This window comes from Pseudophryne corroboree, chromosome 3 (genome assembly GCF_028390025.1).
Source record: "Pseudophryne corroboree isolate aPseCor3 chromosome 3, aPseCor3.hap2, whole genome shotgun sequence".
Lineage (NCBI taxonomy): Eukaryota > Metazoa > Chordata > Amphibia > Anura > Myobatrachidae > Pseudophryne > Pseudophryne corroboree.
Window position 1 is genome coordinate 487,061,055 of NC_086446.1, and position 16,615 is coordinate 487,077,669.

At 41.9% G+C, this 16,615-nt stretch overlaps 1 protein-coding gene across 2 annotated transcripts in view; it reads right to left on the bottom strand.

The window, feature by feature from the left end:
* Positions 1-3,451: 3,451 nt before the first annotated feature.
* Positions 3,452-16,615, bottom strand: part of LOC135056120 (sterile alpha motif domain-containing protein 9-like) — a 74,334-nt gene continuing 61,170 nt past the window's right edge. The window contains exon 5 of one of the 2 annotated variants that reach the window (XM_063960903.1): positions 3,452-9,100. In XM_063960903.1, coding sequence (XP_063816973.1) covers positions 4,335-9,100 — 4,766 coding nt within the window. In that variant the 3' untranslated portion in view covers positions 3,452-4,334. The remainder of the gene's footprint in view (positions 9,101-16,615) is intronic. The other variant, XM_063960904.1, reaches the window with a different exon arrangement.

Consider the following 16,615-nt stretch of genomic DNA (forward strand, 5'->3'; position numbering starts at 1 on the left):
TGAGTGAGAGACACGAAATGGAAACCACTCAGCAAACTAATACACACACATATAGTCACAGTTGTACAATGCAGCGGTTATTACCAACAATAATACTGCACTGGACCAGCTTATATAGCTATGTAGTCAATAGATATAACACTGCACAGTAAGAACTGGATGTATATCACAGGGTAATTGTACTAGAGAACCCTGACTAAATGCACTCTTTCTTAACTAGCACTGTCTAATTGACAGGTAGAATACTTAAGTGTCATGTAAAGTCACCGCTCTGACAACCAGGCGGCTTTACACAGGAGCATTTGCCCAAGCAGTCCCAGGAACAGTGTAGCTGAGAGAAATGGCACCCAAACACTGACAGGGAGTGAGGGAGAGACAGATATGCAGCTCCAGGGCGGGAACATTTGCTGGAAATGGTGCCCTGGGGCTGGGGGAAGGGCTCCAGGTCTAAGCTTTAACCACCTACTGGCAAAACCACCGGGTACTGCGGGCTACTAGTAAAACGGTTTTAAGGGAAAACCTGACCTGCACCCATGCCCTGGTGATCTAGTGGGATCGCCAGTTCTGCCACAGTGTCCACTGCCAGCGTGCGCGGCCCGCCTCCCACTGACCACGCCGGATCGTGAACAAATGTTCAATGGATTTTATTCTGCTCATCATAGAACAATCAACCAAGGAAATGAATAAACTTAAAGAGAAAATAGCAAGTTTTAAAAGTGTTAACAAGATAGCTCTACAAGCTGATAACTCTGGTATGAGAAACTGGCGGCACAATTGCAAACATATAAAAATGACCTCATTAAATTTAAAAAGAAAAAAGCATCAAAGTTAATGGAGATTATGACAATAACACTGTATATCAATGGACACATGGTACTAATACCAATTATCCTAGAAAACCCTTTTTCAGGAGAGGACGTGGAAGAAGGGTTGATTATGATAATGACTCAACAATGGAGTTCCACTCTTCCTCCACGGAATCTGACAGACCAGGAAGCGTACACATGGCCCTTTAGGGGTGACGACCCGAGCAAGGAACCCGGGCATGAGAGGCAGAGAAAATATAATAGACGGGGCCAACAGTGGCGTAGACAGAGGAAGGGGTGCAAAGCCCCCTCGTCAACACAGAGCATAGTAGTTAATCCATCCACCTATGAATTGTCTCCATTAGAGATTAGGGTCTTATCTAAAGGCCTATCATTCGTCCCTACCAATGTTTTTAAGCCATTCCAATGGCAGGTTGAACAACATCGGTTAACCTGCCAACTCAAGTTAAAAGAATACTTTGGTAGAAGTGAATCTATTGCACATGACGAGATAACACCAATGGTACGTAAACTAATGCCTAGATCTACGTTTGACCCCCAGTCATCGAACGCCTCTATTAAGACTTTTATGCGGATGTTAGACTCTGAGGTAGAGAATGAGATGATTAATTCTCACCCTAATAGACATAATAAAGTAAAGTGGAAAACTAAGCTCTCACCAATTTGTCCAATAATCAAAGTTTAATTTTTAGACCTGCAGATAAGGGCGGTGCCCTAGTTATACAGGACATTGATAAATATATGCGAGAAATATACAATCAGCTGTCGGACACGAGTACCTACCGTCTGCTTGAACATAACCCTACCAACATATTCAAAAGAGAACTGAAGGTCTTAATTGATGAGGCAGTAACAGCAAGAATCATACCAGATAAGCTTGGCGAGGCATTGGTATCTGAATACCCCCGGGTACCTATACTGTATACTACTCCTAAGATTCACAAGAAGTCTTGAAATTCTAAACCTACTGACCATAACAACCTATTACATAAAACTAGTTTTCACCCTGAACCCCTCAAGCGTGGCCTACCATATTCTCAATTGTTACGAGTGAGGAGAATCACCTCAGATCCGTTGGAAGCGGACGCACAGATGGAAGCCATGATTGGTAGATTTATTGAGAGAGGTTACCCCATTGATCTCCTTAGAAATGCAAAAGAAAAAGTACTATTGCGTGATAGAGAAGAGTTGTTAACGAATAACAAAGGAGCGGAGACTAGAGCTATAATACCATGGGTACAGCAATATAATCAACTCAGTCCCCTGGTTAATAAAGCATCAAAGAAATTGTGGCCGGTAATACAGTCTGATGATAGCCTTAAATTGGATAAAACACATCTCATGAAATGTTACACTAGGAGTCTTAACATCAGGGACATCCTAGTTAAAACTGATGTTAGATCCAGCAGCAAGGTAGCCACGGGAAATTTTCTAAAAAAAATGTGCATGTACAACTTGCCAATTTTTGATCCCTGGAGATAGCTTTGAGGCAAGGTATATAAGATTAGGCCTCAATTAACATGCAACAGTAAATATGTGATATATCAAATATTATGCCCATGTGGCAAGTCGTACATAGGCAAGACCGAGAGGTAATTTAAAGAACGGATGGCGGCTCACTGCTATTCTATTAGACAGGCTATTGCCAAAGGTGACAGTCAGCAGCCAGTAGCTAGGCATTTTTGCACTTATGCTCATCCATTGGCAACCTGCGATACTGTACGATTGACCACATACCGCCCCTAAATAGAGGCGGCAATCGGTCATTAAAATTAGTCCAGCGTGAATCCGAATGGATTTTTAGATTGAAAACTCTGAGTCCAAAAGGACTAAATGAACATTTAGGCCTGATTTGGTTTTTGTGAGACATCTAATGTAGTCTGCTTATACTGTCTGATTTGTCCATATGTTGTTTTAAATTTGTCTAAGATAAATTATTTTCTTACTGGTTCTGTATTTTATATCCCTAGTACTGAACTATTGATCACTTCTTAGTGTTCTTGTGGATCTCTGCAGCATACTATGCTTAAAATTACGTTGTTGCTAAACACATATTTGTTAACTGATTAAGTTCATTGCATTCCGTTTTACAGCATTGTATTATGGTAACTATGGTGACGGGGGTGTATGTGATGACGACACCAAGCCCCGCCTGAATGTGGCATGTGACCTGTATGCGTCATCGGTGGCGCGATCCCAGACGGGTGGGAGGTCCCGATACCGGCGTCTGCCGCACATGGGGAGGAATCACGTATATAGGTCATATTGTCTGATGAAAGTGCCGTATCACTATTAAAGAGGCACTGAAACGTTATTAATATGCCGACTAGTCTGAATTTATGTACCAGCGAGTGCCGCACCTGAAACCCTTGTATGTATATCTATCTGTGTGTGTGTGTGTATATATATATATATATATATATATATATTCAGCTTTCAGATATAACCCTCTTTTTCAATGTATATGGTCTAATTTCTTATAGTAAATTATTATGTAATTACTGCAATTGGTTTTCTGAAAATAAATGTAGTGCATAATAAAAAGCAATATTAAAAGGCATAATATCAATAATATAGTTTTAATACAAATTTTACATCTTCTGAAATGGTAAAATAGTTTTTTTTTTTAATCTATGAAAAAATAATTTTAGCATAACACATTTATCTGGAAGGAGAACGATTTGAAATACTCCATAAACTCATAAAATGTCCCAAAAATTTAACAATTTTTATATTTCTGTCAGAGCAATGCAAAACAGGCACTATTTCAATAATGAAATGCGATGATTTATATATTGCATGCAAGGTAGAACAAGCGTAACTTGTACATAAGAATACATTACTCATTTGAAAATTATGTATATCTTGATTAGATTTTAGTTCTTATCCTCATATATATTTACTAGCAAAATGGTTTAATATAGAAAGCATTTCAAAGTGGCTATAACCCTTCATCAGCATCACTATACATTTTCACTCGGCAGCAGAGTCACAAATGCTGATTGGTTAAGTGCAAAAGGGGGTAGTGAGAAAGGCTAAAAACTTCAATTATAATCAGCATTCAGGGCAGCATAAGATGCACTTTTATATATCCGCAAAACCATAAAGCAGTGTTTCCCAAACTTGGTCCTCAAGGAATCCTAACAGCCCAGGTTTTTTCGGTCATCCATGCTTGTAAACACGTACCTCAGTCATATTGACATAATCCTCTGCTCTAGAGTGACAACTATGCTTCACCATTACTAGGGTATACAAGCACACAGAACATGTCCTTAGCTGTGTTGAGTTGTTTGTACTGCTGCAATTCTCAGCCAATAGAAAATGTTCTATAGGTACCACCCACTTTAACTTTACTGGTTTAAAACTTCACTATATCCCAGGGGGAGTGAGACACAAAGATGGGTGTGGCAGACACACATAAAACAAAATACATTAATGGCTTGTCTTCAGTTGTATAATGGCTGTAAAATAAATCCACAGACCGATATTGAACGTTCAACATTTGACTTATGTTTTCACCTGTATATTGTAGGCTACAAATCCAATGAATGAAAATCCCAAAATGAACGTGACATTTTCATTCCCATAGGGCACAGATGAGGGATTCAAAGGCAGGATTTCAATTTTGTTTTTTTTGCAATGTCCCTCGGCATATAGCTTTCCATTTTCTGTCCATCCAGGTACATTTCGTACAAGTCTGTGTACACTCTCAGTTTTCGATAAGACATCATTGTCCCATTTCATCCTCTTTTCATTTAGTGGACCTGCAATCTTCTTCTCAATCTTACTCCTTTGCATGATCTTCTGAAGTCCATATCCTTTCCCAAGAAAAAAAAGCACATTTGTTCTTTTCTTCCTGACGGGAACATCTTTTATTCTTTTTCCATGTAAGGTCCTTGCTGTGTATAATGCAGTTGTTAATATGATATCTTTGTTTGCATCTGGTTTCTCATCAATGTGGTCATCCGGCCAGTAAAGCAAGAATATTAAGAGGTAGGCACTTGGTGGGAATAATTTCCTTGTGTTTAAAAATCGTTTAGTTAGTTCACGTAGTTTCTGAAATGATAAAAGTTTTACAGAACCAGGACATACACATCCTAATGCAATATGTGACATTATATAGTTTGCAAGACTAACATCATCCATACCATCTTTAGCAACATCTTGTGGATAAAGATCTATAATATTTTCCAGCTTTTTACTAGATCTATCATCATTTGGATCAGACAAAATAGAAATGATTGTTGCTGTGCTACCGCCACCAAGTTTATAAATATTCATCTTTTGGACCAATGGACTTTCATGTCCGACATCAGTGTAGAACAGCTCAGAGCTGAAAAATTTTGCAAACACTTTAGTTTTCCTTAGTAGCCAGGTCCTTGGACTGTAGACATGTTCTTCTGCTCTGTTTGGTTGCTCTCCATCATCTATTTTGTCAGACTGAAAGTAACCCACATCATCTGCAATCCACTCTAATGCATTGTATATATTTTGGTACAATCCTTTTAGGCGTCCATGAAGTTTAAACCAAGGCTCTTTTATATCCTCTGGTATATAGTCAGTCAATAGATAGTTCAAGAGTTCTGTATGTTCAGTTCCACTGTTCTTGGAAAAAACAGGCTGTGATGAAAGCATCTGTAATAATCTGCATCCTACATCAACTTCTCCAAGGTACCCAGAGTTATTCATACTATCTACTTCAGATTTTGCTGCTTTTTCTGCTGCTCTAAAACACTCCATAGATTTAAGAGCAATGTCAATCAATTTTATAACTTCTTCAGGAGTAAAATCATGCTGCTTTTTGTCTAGTAGCACATTAAACTGTTTTTTGTACACTTGACCTTCTGTATCCAATATAAAAGAATTGTCTGACAAATGTGATTTTGCAATCTCTGCCCATTTTTTAGCATCTTCAAATTTCTCATGTGTGTAGTACAATCGAGCAAGTTGTTGCGCAAGGAAGGGATTTTTGTCAAATCTTTCATATGCAGCTTTAAGAAGCAAAACCGCCTTCTCCTTATCCTTTTCCTTTTTGCAAACATGTTCTATCAGAGGTGAAAAGAAAGTATCATCACTGTCTCCTCTGCTTTTTCTATTTCGTCTTAAAAACAAGTCTCGAATAGATCTTATGAATTCATCTCGCCCAAATCTGTGCTGGAAAAGGACCTTTTCTTCAAGCAGATCATTAGCGATGTCACTCTGGGAACGTATTCCTGCAAGTTGATTTAACACTTCTTTAGCAACTATTGGATGAATAATATGAATCGAAGAAATCCAAGTATTTTTCTCCCTCAGCTCAATGAATAGAAGTCTTGCTTGCGAACTTTTAAAAAGGTAACTTTTAAAATTGCATTGCCTTAGTGTCCTATGATCATTTTTTTCACTAACCCCAAGACCAAGGAAAGCTTCACAATGTGACACAGAAATAAATGAATTTTGAACATAGCTATTGAGTAATGCAACATATCTCATTAACCGAGTTACATCTGATGAATGATCAATTCCTTCCATAACATTCTGCACAAAATCTTTCACATACTGTTCGTCAAATTCATAGCTCATAAGAACAAAGGTAAGTATAAATTCTGAACTTGGAAACTCTTTTTTCAGTTCATTGGCTTTTGCTGAGAATTCATCTTTTTCCCTTGGGCTAAGCTTATGAGTGATTGCAACAGTGTCAGAAGGTGAAGCTTTGAAAACATCTTCTGGCGCATTTGATCGTTTACAGCTCATCAGAATAAAACATGGTTTTGAGCAAACTATTTTCTTATACACCATAGCTTCAGATAAATCATGTCTCAAGTCATCAAGATAATCTTCTTCACAATCCTCAGCAAGCAGAAGAACAGGTAGGCACAGATTGGGATTGTCTTCTTCATACTCTCTAAGTTTTACAGCATGCTCACTCACTGTGGAAAAGAGGTGTGATGACTTGACAATGGCACACCTTAAAAGATTTCTGTTTTTCCACATGACTTGCCGAGCTACTGTACTTCCTCCACTCCCTGGATGGTGAAATATTTTTATCCTGGCAACTGGTAGTCTAACAGTATTGTCGTGTAGAATTCCATTTAAAATGGTTTGGACTTTTTCACATGCATCTCGCTCTATAAAATTTCCACATTTTTTCTGTTCTGCAAGCCACAAATGTTTCCAGCTGATCTTACCACCACGATAGAAAGTACCTTCCAGTTCTTTTACTTCTGTGTTGCTCAGAAGGTCTAGATCAGTGTCATTGCATTCATTCACACACAGTATTTCTAGTGAGTGCATCCTTTCCTCTGCAGGTGTTTCCAGCACACACAGTCCTTTGGATGAAACTGGCAAGTTCCTATCAGAATTCCCAGGGAACTTAGTTTGGACTGTAGCATTGACATGGCTCAGCTGTACGCCAACAATACTCCTCTGTTTCAGCATTTCCATTTCACAAGACGCTTGAGCTAGGTTGGCCCATTTTTCATAATATTCTTTATTTTCTGCAACACAAATTATATCCTCCATACCACTCATCTGTGCATAAAAGCAATGGAAAGTATCCACAATTGGTTTTTCCACTGGAGAAAGCAATAAAAAAACAACGACAAAAGAACCTTTGGGAAGAATGTTTTTACATATAAAAGAAACTGCCTCCATTAGATGCTTCTTTTTAGTCTTCATCCAAGTGTTCTCATCGCATGGTTCATCTCCCCCTCGGTAATTGCTGTTTCCATTGCAAAATATCCAACTAGTCTGATCAAAGAGTCCTAGCGACTTCCTTAGCTCACTTGTACTTATTCCACTCTCATTAGCATAGTGGGTTAACGAATGGATGTTCCTTGCATGGTGCTCTTTGTATATAGCACACAATCCTGTCTCATCAGAGTTGGCATCAAAGTCAAACACACAGAAAACTTTTAAGCGCATAATGAAGCTGAGATTTGTCAGGTGGTGATCTTCACATTTATTGGTCACCAGTATATACCATAAGGTGTCATCCATATAGTCTTTACCTCCAGTTAGTAAATCTATTTTTTTGGTAAGGTTTTCAGGAACTGAGCGTTCACAAAGAGATCCTGATTCTGCTCTCTCTCTTCTTGCATCAACCTCTTGTAGCCCCTGGATAAACATAACAAAATCGTCATCTGGAATAGGCTCGGACTTTGCTCCTACTCTCCGGTAATAAGATTTTTTTTCTTGGCTAACTTTATTGCTTTTTTCATTGAACTTTGGTAAACTTACTTGGAACACTTTTCCTCTGACAGAAAGTGAATGAGGCACAATGTCAACTTCAACAACAAAGCGTTGTTCCTCTGAATTTTTACCAATGACCTCAATGAATTTTGGGGGGCGAATGCAGGCTCTTGCTGCATTGTGTTCACCTTTATTAAAACATTTCTCAATGTAGTCCAAACTATCTACATACCAGTCCTGGTCATGAACTGGAATGCCAATGATCTGCCCATGTTTATATCCCTTGCCTTCTACACTGTCCATTACCCCAAAATGTATTGTGCCATTTGTTCGCATGTTCATACAGGCACAGGCAAATCGGATAACCTCAAAAGCAAACTTTGCCTGTAGTCTGACACGATCCATCTTTGATGCATTATCTAGTGACTTGTATTCATGGCATGGTGTAATAAGGTCTTCTACTCCCGTTTCTGGTGGAAGAACTTGTGTTTTTACATACTTGAAATCTCTTACTTCTTTATTAAATGGTCGGAAATTAGTCACAGATATTGATTCCGATTTTATGCTGCGCATGTCTTTCTCAGACTTACGTTTATTTGCAGAACTCACTTCAGCTTGTGCCTTATCCAAGTTTGGAATTTGTACAGAGCTGAGAAGTTTGGGGTTTGTACTGTGCTGTCTATTTTCTGTCTGAGATGTGATCTCTGGTCCTTCTGAATGAGAAGTACATTTTGTTTCCTGTGTACATGGATTGTCATTCTGAACATTTTGGTCCGATTTAACTTGTGAATTTTTCTCAGCTGTAGCTTCTTTATGTTTTTCACTTAAACCAACTGTAGCAGCATCATTAGGTTTCTCAGTCACACTAGCAGTAGCATCAATATGTTTTAAGACTAACTCATCTCTCTTTTTTATCAGTAAACTGATTGGGCCTTGTTTCATGCCAATAGCCTTCAAAAAGTCCTCATCGATAACTTTTAGTTCTGGACCACATACTTCTTCTTCAGACAGCTTGTCAATATATTTCTTATTAATAGCTATTGATTGAAGCCACTGTGCAACATGAACTTCTGTCCAGTCATTCAAAAGAGTTGTAATGAAATCTAAAAGAAATAACAAAGTGTTTTAATTTAAATTTCAGGAAAACACACAAAAAAAATGTGATTAGATATTTTACCATTGGGTTTTTAAAGTTCTAAGAGGTAAAATAATCATACATAGGTTCAACACAACTGTCTTTCAATGTTTCCTCTACGGTGTTGTGCCATACACCATTTAGCTATTTTCTAGAAGGTACTAGATGATAAGTAGAATCTGATTGGTTGCTATGGGCAACATCACTTTTATAAACCTACACTTTAGTATATATACCCCTAAAAGTGTATATACCACATATATGTATCTAAGGGATCTATTTACTAAGCCTTGGATGGAGATAAAGTACCAGCCAATCGGCTCCTAACTGTCATTTTTCAAAACCAGTCTGTGACATGGCAGTTAGGAGCTGATTGGCTGGTCATTTATCTCCATAGACTTTATCTCCATCCAAGGCTTAGTAAATAGATGCCTGAATACAATATTTGACCCTGGGTACTAAATGCTGTTAATCAGTATAGCACTAGCAATGATGATAAAAAAAGATTGTGCTGGCAGTAGCTACGAAAGGTGTGCAGTAAGTTTCTGGATGTACAAAAAGTATTATATTTACAAACAAAGTGTGCATTAAAATTTTACAAAGTATTCGCAAGAGGAGTCTATGCAAAGTCACATACACTTAAACCGAACTCGTCCGAAGCAGGTATGTCTTGGATGTAGGTCTCCACTGCTGCGTTCAGTGATTTAAAATGAATCCCACGCATCTTTCGCTTGATTTGTGGGAACATCAAGAAGTTACAGGAGTCCAGGTCTGGACTGTATGGTGGCTGACCAAGCTCCTGGATGCATTCATGGGCTAGAAAGTCCACCACTTTCCTGGACTTGTCAGCAGGTGCATTGTCATGATAGAAGGGCATCGTGAGTGCGAGTTCTTGGATGGCGACTGGAATTTCTTCCAGCGCTTGCAGAAGATATTGGTTGGTGTAACAGTCCCCAGTGCCAGTGTGCTGCTGCACAAGTGGTTCAGTAGCTACATGACTAGTCTTGGTCACAAAAATATCCACTGTCTGCTTGGCTATACTGCATTCATGTTTGAACCTCTGTGGCGGCGCAACTCCAACTGGGGTTCACTGGGCTGACTGTTGTTTGGTCTCCTGGTCAAAACTGTAGATACACGATTCATCACCACTGATGATCTCCCAGACAAAGCACAAGCGACCACCATCAAACCTGGCCAGCATGTTGTGATACCACGTCACCCAAGCCTCCTCCTGCTCTCGACTCAGCTGATGGGGCATCCAGAGTGCAGAAACCTTGCTTAGGCCAAGCTTTTCGTGGAGTATCAAGTGGATGAATCCCGATGAGATGCTTACATCCTTTCTCTAACTGGGCCATGATCATCTTGTTGTCCTCACGGCACAGCAGCAACATTGTCCTCAGTAATGGCAGCCACAAGCCGGCCGCATCGCTACTTTTCTGCACAGAAATTCTGCAAACCACTCAAACAGTGGTTCAGAATAGTGTTTCTTCCCCAAAAGCAGCTCATAGGTTGCCAAAACTCTCCTGCTGTTGCAGACCACTCTTGCAGTCGTAGAGCTCCATAACGAGTTTGTGAAGGAAGTGAACATGCTGACTTCTTTGGTATGTTGAGCTCCATAACGAGTTTGTGAAGGAAGTGAACATGCTGACTTCTTTGGTATGTTGCTTATATAAAGTTCTGTGCCTTGACATTTTACAAGAACTTTAGTCAGAGATTACAGTTCATAACCAGTCAGATTGTGTGTCTACTCTACCTCTGCACTGCACATCCGGAAACTTATTCCACACCCCTCGTAGAATGTACATTTGGAGACTTGAATTGTCATCCAACTTCCAAAAATAGGATTTTAATACCTACCGGTAAATCCTTTTCTCGTAGTCCATAAGGGATATTGGGGATAATTAGTACAATGGGGTATAGACGAGGTCCAAAGGAGCCAGTGCACTTTAAATTTCTTCAACTAGGTGTTCTGGCTCCTCCCTTCTATGCCCCCTCCCACAGGCAGTTATAGGTAAAAACGTGCTTGAAGGAGAAAGGACATATATGACAGAAGGAACAAGATAACAAAAGGTGGTGAGATTGACACACCAGCACACCACAACCATACAACAACCAGCAACGGCTGGTAACAATAACAGTAACAGCTGAACAGGTAACTACAGAACAAGAAACTGCAAAAAAGTCAATGCACTGAGGTGGGGGCTCAATATCCCTTACGGACTACGAAAAAATTATTTACCGGTAGGTATTAAAATCCTATTTTCTCTAGCATCCATAAGGGATATTGGGGAGAACTAGTACAATGGAGACGTCCCAAAGCATCCAGAATGGGCGGGAACGTGCGGAGACTGCTGCAGCACTGCCTGCCCAAAACGGAGTATGCTCTTTGGCCAAGGTATCAAATTTGTAAAATTTCACAAAAGTGTTCTTCTCCGACCAGGTAGCAGGTCGACATAGTTGCAAGGTTAAGACTCCACAGGTAGCCGCCCAGGAAGAGCCCACTGATCTTGTAGAGTGGGCCTTAAGAGACTTAGGAACAGGTAAGGCTGCCGACAGATAGGCCTGTTGCAACGAGCAATAGACTGCTTTGAAGCAGGACAACCCTTTTTCTGCGCATCATAGAGCACGAACAAAGAATCCTTCTTACTTACCCGAGCTGTGCGCCTGACATAGATATTCAAAGCACACACAACATCCAAAGTCTCCAGAGGAGCAGAAGCGTCAGAACTGGATGGGTCCACAATAGGTTGGAGACAACCTTCGGCAGGAACTGCTGTCTAGTCCGGAGCTCAGCTCTGTCCTCATAAAAGACCAAGTAGGGACTTTGACACGATAAGGCCCCCCAATTCCGAGACACGTCGAGCAGAAGCCAGGGCCAGTAACATCACCGTCTTCCACGTGAGGTACTCGTCTTCTACCATCATCAGAGGTTCAAACCAGGAGGACTGTAGAAAGTTCATCACCACATCCAAATCTCAGGGTGCTGTAGGTGGCACAAAAAGTGGCTATATTTGAAGTACCCCTTGCAAGAAGGTCTGAACTTCTGGCAATGCTGCCAATTTCTTCTGGAAGAAAATGGAGAGGGCTGAAATCTGGAACTTAATGGAACCCAGACGTAAGCCGTTATCCACACCAGCCTGCAGGAAATGTCCCAAGTGCAATACTGCAGGCGGATACGTGCATTCCTTGCACCAAGAGACATATCGCCTCCAGATATGATGATAATGTTTTGACGTCACAGGTTTCCTAGCCTGAACCATGGTTGCAACAGCCTTTTTGGAAAGGCCTTTGAGAGCTAGGATGTTCCGCTCAACCTCTATGCCGTCAAACGAAGGTGCCGTAAGTCCGGGTAAATGAACGGTTCTTGTTGAAGAGCTCTTCTTAGTGGTAGAGGCCAATGGTCTTGGACGGATGTGTCCAGAAGATCCGCAGGCTAATCCGGGGCAAGTAGAATTGCCTGGACACCTTGATTCCTGATTCGCTGGAACACCAGATGGTGGAACCCCCACTCACCCCGAGTGGAGATTGTGACAACTCAGTAAGTCCGCCTCCCAGTTGTCCACCCCCGGAATGAAGATTGCTGACATGGCTCTTGCATTTCTTTCCGCCCAGAGGAGTATCTTTGACACCTGTCGCATGCAGGCTCTGCTTCTTGTCCCTCCTTGCCGATTGATGTACGCCACTGCCTTGGAATTGTCCGACTGCACCTGGATTGCATGATCCTGAGCAGAGGAGAGGCTTAAAGTAGAGCATTGTAGAGCGCCCGAAGTTCCAGAATGTTGATTGGAAGGAGGCTTTTGTGGGCTGACCACCTGCCCTGGAACTGCGCCCCCTGGGTGGTGACAGCTCCGCCACAGTGTATCTTCCGATCCCCAGGATCCTTCATGGAAAAGGAGCCCGGGGTAGGTAGCACCGCCTTCTTAGGCGAGAGACTGAGATATCCGCCCCAGGGGGTTCCACCCAAAAATTTCTACCTTCAGGAGGAATTTTTCCAGGCCTGTTTGAATAAGTCATCTAACTCTGGAGAAGTGAAAGTCAGGGAAAGTGACATTAGGCTTATTTTGCACAAAGAAAAACGACTGCTGCGATGCAGCGTCCTCTAGGGGGAGCTTTAACACCTCCCTTATAGCCAAAATGAGGGGTTCAATACCCTGGGCAGAATCAGGATCCGGGTCATCCCCATCATCCCGTATATCATTATCAGTATCAGACAGCAGTGCAGGTAAATCACGCTTCTGGGGACCTACATTGGAGAGGGGGGCTGTGCATCAGCACTAGCACCTAAATGTGCAACAGCTTGTTGTAGTTGCTGAGTTTTCTGCACATTTGCAGTGAGATGACATATCTGACATCATGGTTTTAAGAGACCCCAACCAGGGGAGCTCTGTACCCTTTCCCCTCTTCCGTAATTTGGGAAGATTGACTACATTGCTCACAGGAAACGGAGTCATTAGATAATGGAGAGAATCTGGTGTGACAGATCCTGCAGATTGTGCTTACCCATATTTCACAGTAAGTACAACAACATACACAGACAGTAATAATGCAAGCCTGCCCTACTGTATGTGAGAGGAGACACAGAGGAGAGAGTACCTCTGCACACCCTGAGCTGCACAGCCCCAGTGAGGCTTGCAGCTCTGTAATATAGTAAGTAACACTAAGTAAATGCAGTACTAAATAGACTCAGGACAGTGTACACAAGCAGATCTCCCCCTTTAGCTACACCCTGTACCAGTTTCCAGCGTGTCTGTGAAGCAGGAAGTGCTGAGTGTGTGCTGCTGATGGCTTCTGTAAGCAGAGGAAGGCGCCAAAAACGCCCTGGTCCCGCTCTGAGTAAGGTCCGCCCCCCCTAATGGCGCCGGAGCTAACATTTTTTATACTGGCAAAGTCTCCAAATAGCATTAAAACTCACACAAGTGCTTAGTTCTGCAGTTTTGTGCCAGTGTACGCACGGGGGATCCTAGCGGGACCCCCCCCCCCCCCCTCCGTGGTCAGCCGCACTTTGAACCGGGGACCCCCGGTGTGTACTCACCACCGATGTCACCTTCAGGCAGCGCTAGGGGTGTGCGGCATGTTGCGACAGCCAAGGTGCAGTTCCCTGCTGAACAAACAGCCCCTCAGGACAGTGGTCCTACAACGGGGAAGCGGCTCTGCACCTCGTAAGGCCAGTGACGCCCCCTCCCTAAACTCCCATGGCACAGGTATGCTGTTGCCCAGACAGCATACCGAAAAAATACGTTTTAAATGAAACTGAAGAAAATGCTCTGGAGCGGCAGAGATGTGCATCCTTTCCTGATGGCACTTTTTTCTAAACTGCCTGTGGGAGGGGGCATAGAGGAGAGGAGCCAGCACACCCAGTTGAAGAAATTTAATGTGCACTGGCTCCTTTGGACACTGTCTATACCACATCGTACTAATGTGTCCCCAATATTCCTTATGGATGCTAGAGAAATATAGGTAAACAGCCGTATTATTTGTGACAAGTATAGTAACTAACGCATTTCATCATGTGCCTCTGACTTCGTGAGAAGTCACTCAGAAGCTCGTGACAATTTGTGATAGTGTATATGGTTTAACCAAGATATCTTTAAAAAAAACACAGAAGAAATACAGATTATATCATTTTTTTTTGTAGCACACATTAAGAAGCACTGCCTCCCTCCTTTTACTCTGAATGACCTATAATTATCTCACAATATTTATAACTCGACCTTTAGACTATACATTATATAGTAATGTATTGTGCCATTTGTCATATAGACACAAGAGGCCGGATGTAATGAAGTCCGAGTTGGTTGGAGGTGCATTTTTTTAAAGCAGCAATCATTTACAAGGCATGGTTTTGCCTTATACGATTGCCACTTTAAAAAACCTCAGAGTTTGCTGGAAACCGCACCTCCAGCCAACTTGGACTTCATTACATCGTATCACTGAATCCAACTTCCCTGTGTTATTCAGTGACTACAGCTGGCCACACCTCTAAATGTTATCTTTGTAATCAGCCAACCATTTGGCTGTTTGGAGTCAAAATCTTGTAATGTATGGGAGCAAATGACAATCGTCATTTGCCGACAAATACCAGAAAATGGATGGACGACTATGGTCATTCAGACAAATTGGTTAATGGTTTGATTTAACTAACCTGAATAACTTTTTTCGTCCATGCTCTGTTGTTTGGAGGCAAATGGTTGACTTGACGTTTGCTACCATACAATACCAGATTTTTGTTCCAACCATCCAACCAGTTGGCGGATTGGATATATAATGTTTAGGTGGGTGGCCAGCTTTGGAGTCATAGGAATACGGATGGTGTAATGGTTAGCGTTACTGCCTCACAGCACTGAGGTCATGAGTTCGATTCCCACCATGGCCCAACTGTGTGTAGTTTGTATATTCTCCCCGTACCTGCGTTGGTTTCCTCCGGGTACTCCGGTTTACTCCCACAATCCAAAAATATACTGGTAGGTTAATTGGATCCCAACAAAAATTAACCCTAGCGTGAATGTGTGTACGTGTACATGTGGTAGGGAATATAGATTGTAAGCTCCACTGGGGCAGGGACTGATGTGAATGGCAAAATATTCTCTGGAAAGCGCTGCGGAATGTGTGTGCACTATATAAATAACTGGTAATAAATAAATACTAAATAAATTCAATTGCTGTTGGAAACTGCAATCTTGTCGGAAAGACAGTAGTTTCAGACAGGTTTAGGTTGGAAGGGGTTCCGACCTATTCAATGCCAGCTGTTTTTGTCCGACAAGTTGGGAACTCCCAACTTGTCAGAAAAAATTTGGATTGTCGGATTAGCAGCGGATCAACGTGTTCCGCAGCCAAATCCAACAGGTTTTGGCCCCGGTTCCGACAATGTCAATTCCGACTTTTTTTAAAGCCGGATTGACATTGTCAGAACCGGGGAGATGAGACGGGGGAGCGGGGACACGTCATGACGGCGAGCATGTGACGGGGACCATGTGAGGAGAGAAGCGGGGACGGGTGAGTAGTGGAATGTGGACGGGTGAGGAGAGGAGTGGGCCGGGTGAGGAGAGGAAACAGCAGCAGCACAGACGGACACCGGCGCCCAGTATGGAGGACACGCCCAGCGAATGTGACAGCATGGGGTTTGAGCTGCGTACTGAATCCAACTTCCCTGTGTTATTCAGTGACTACAGCTGGCCACACCTCTAAATGTTATCTTTGTAATCAGCCAACCATTTGGCTGTTTGGAGTCAAAATCCAATGTGAAAGTTGTCCAGACCGGCCAAATCCGACAGTTGGATTTGGCCACTCATTGAATACTGATCTGTCGGATCCTTTCCGTCGTAAAGGATCCGACAGGTATTGAATACACCCCATAGATGGTGTGGTAAGGCCTTCTATGCTTATATCCCGCAGTAAAACAGTTGTAGATAAATAAATGACTACATTTTATGAAATAGTCAGATTATAGTCACTATATATACAGTTATTTTATGTTGCCCATGTT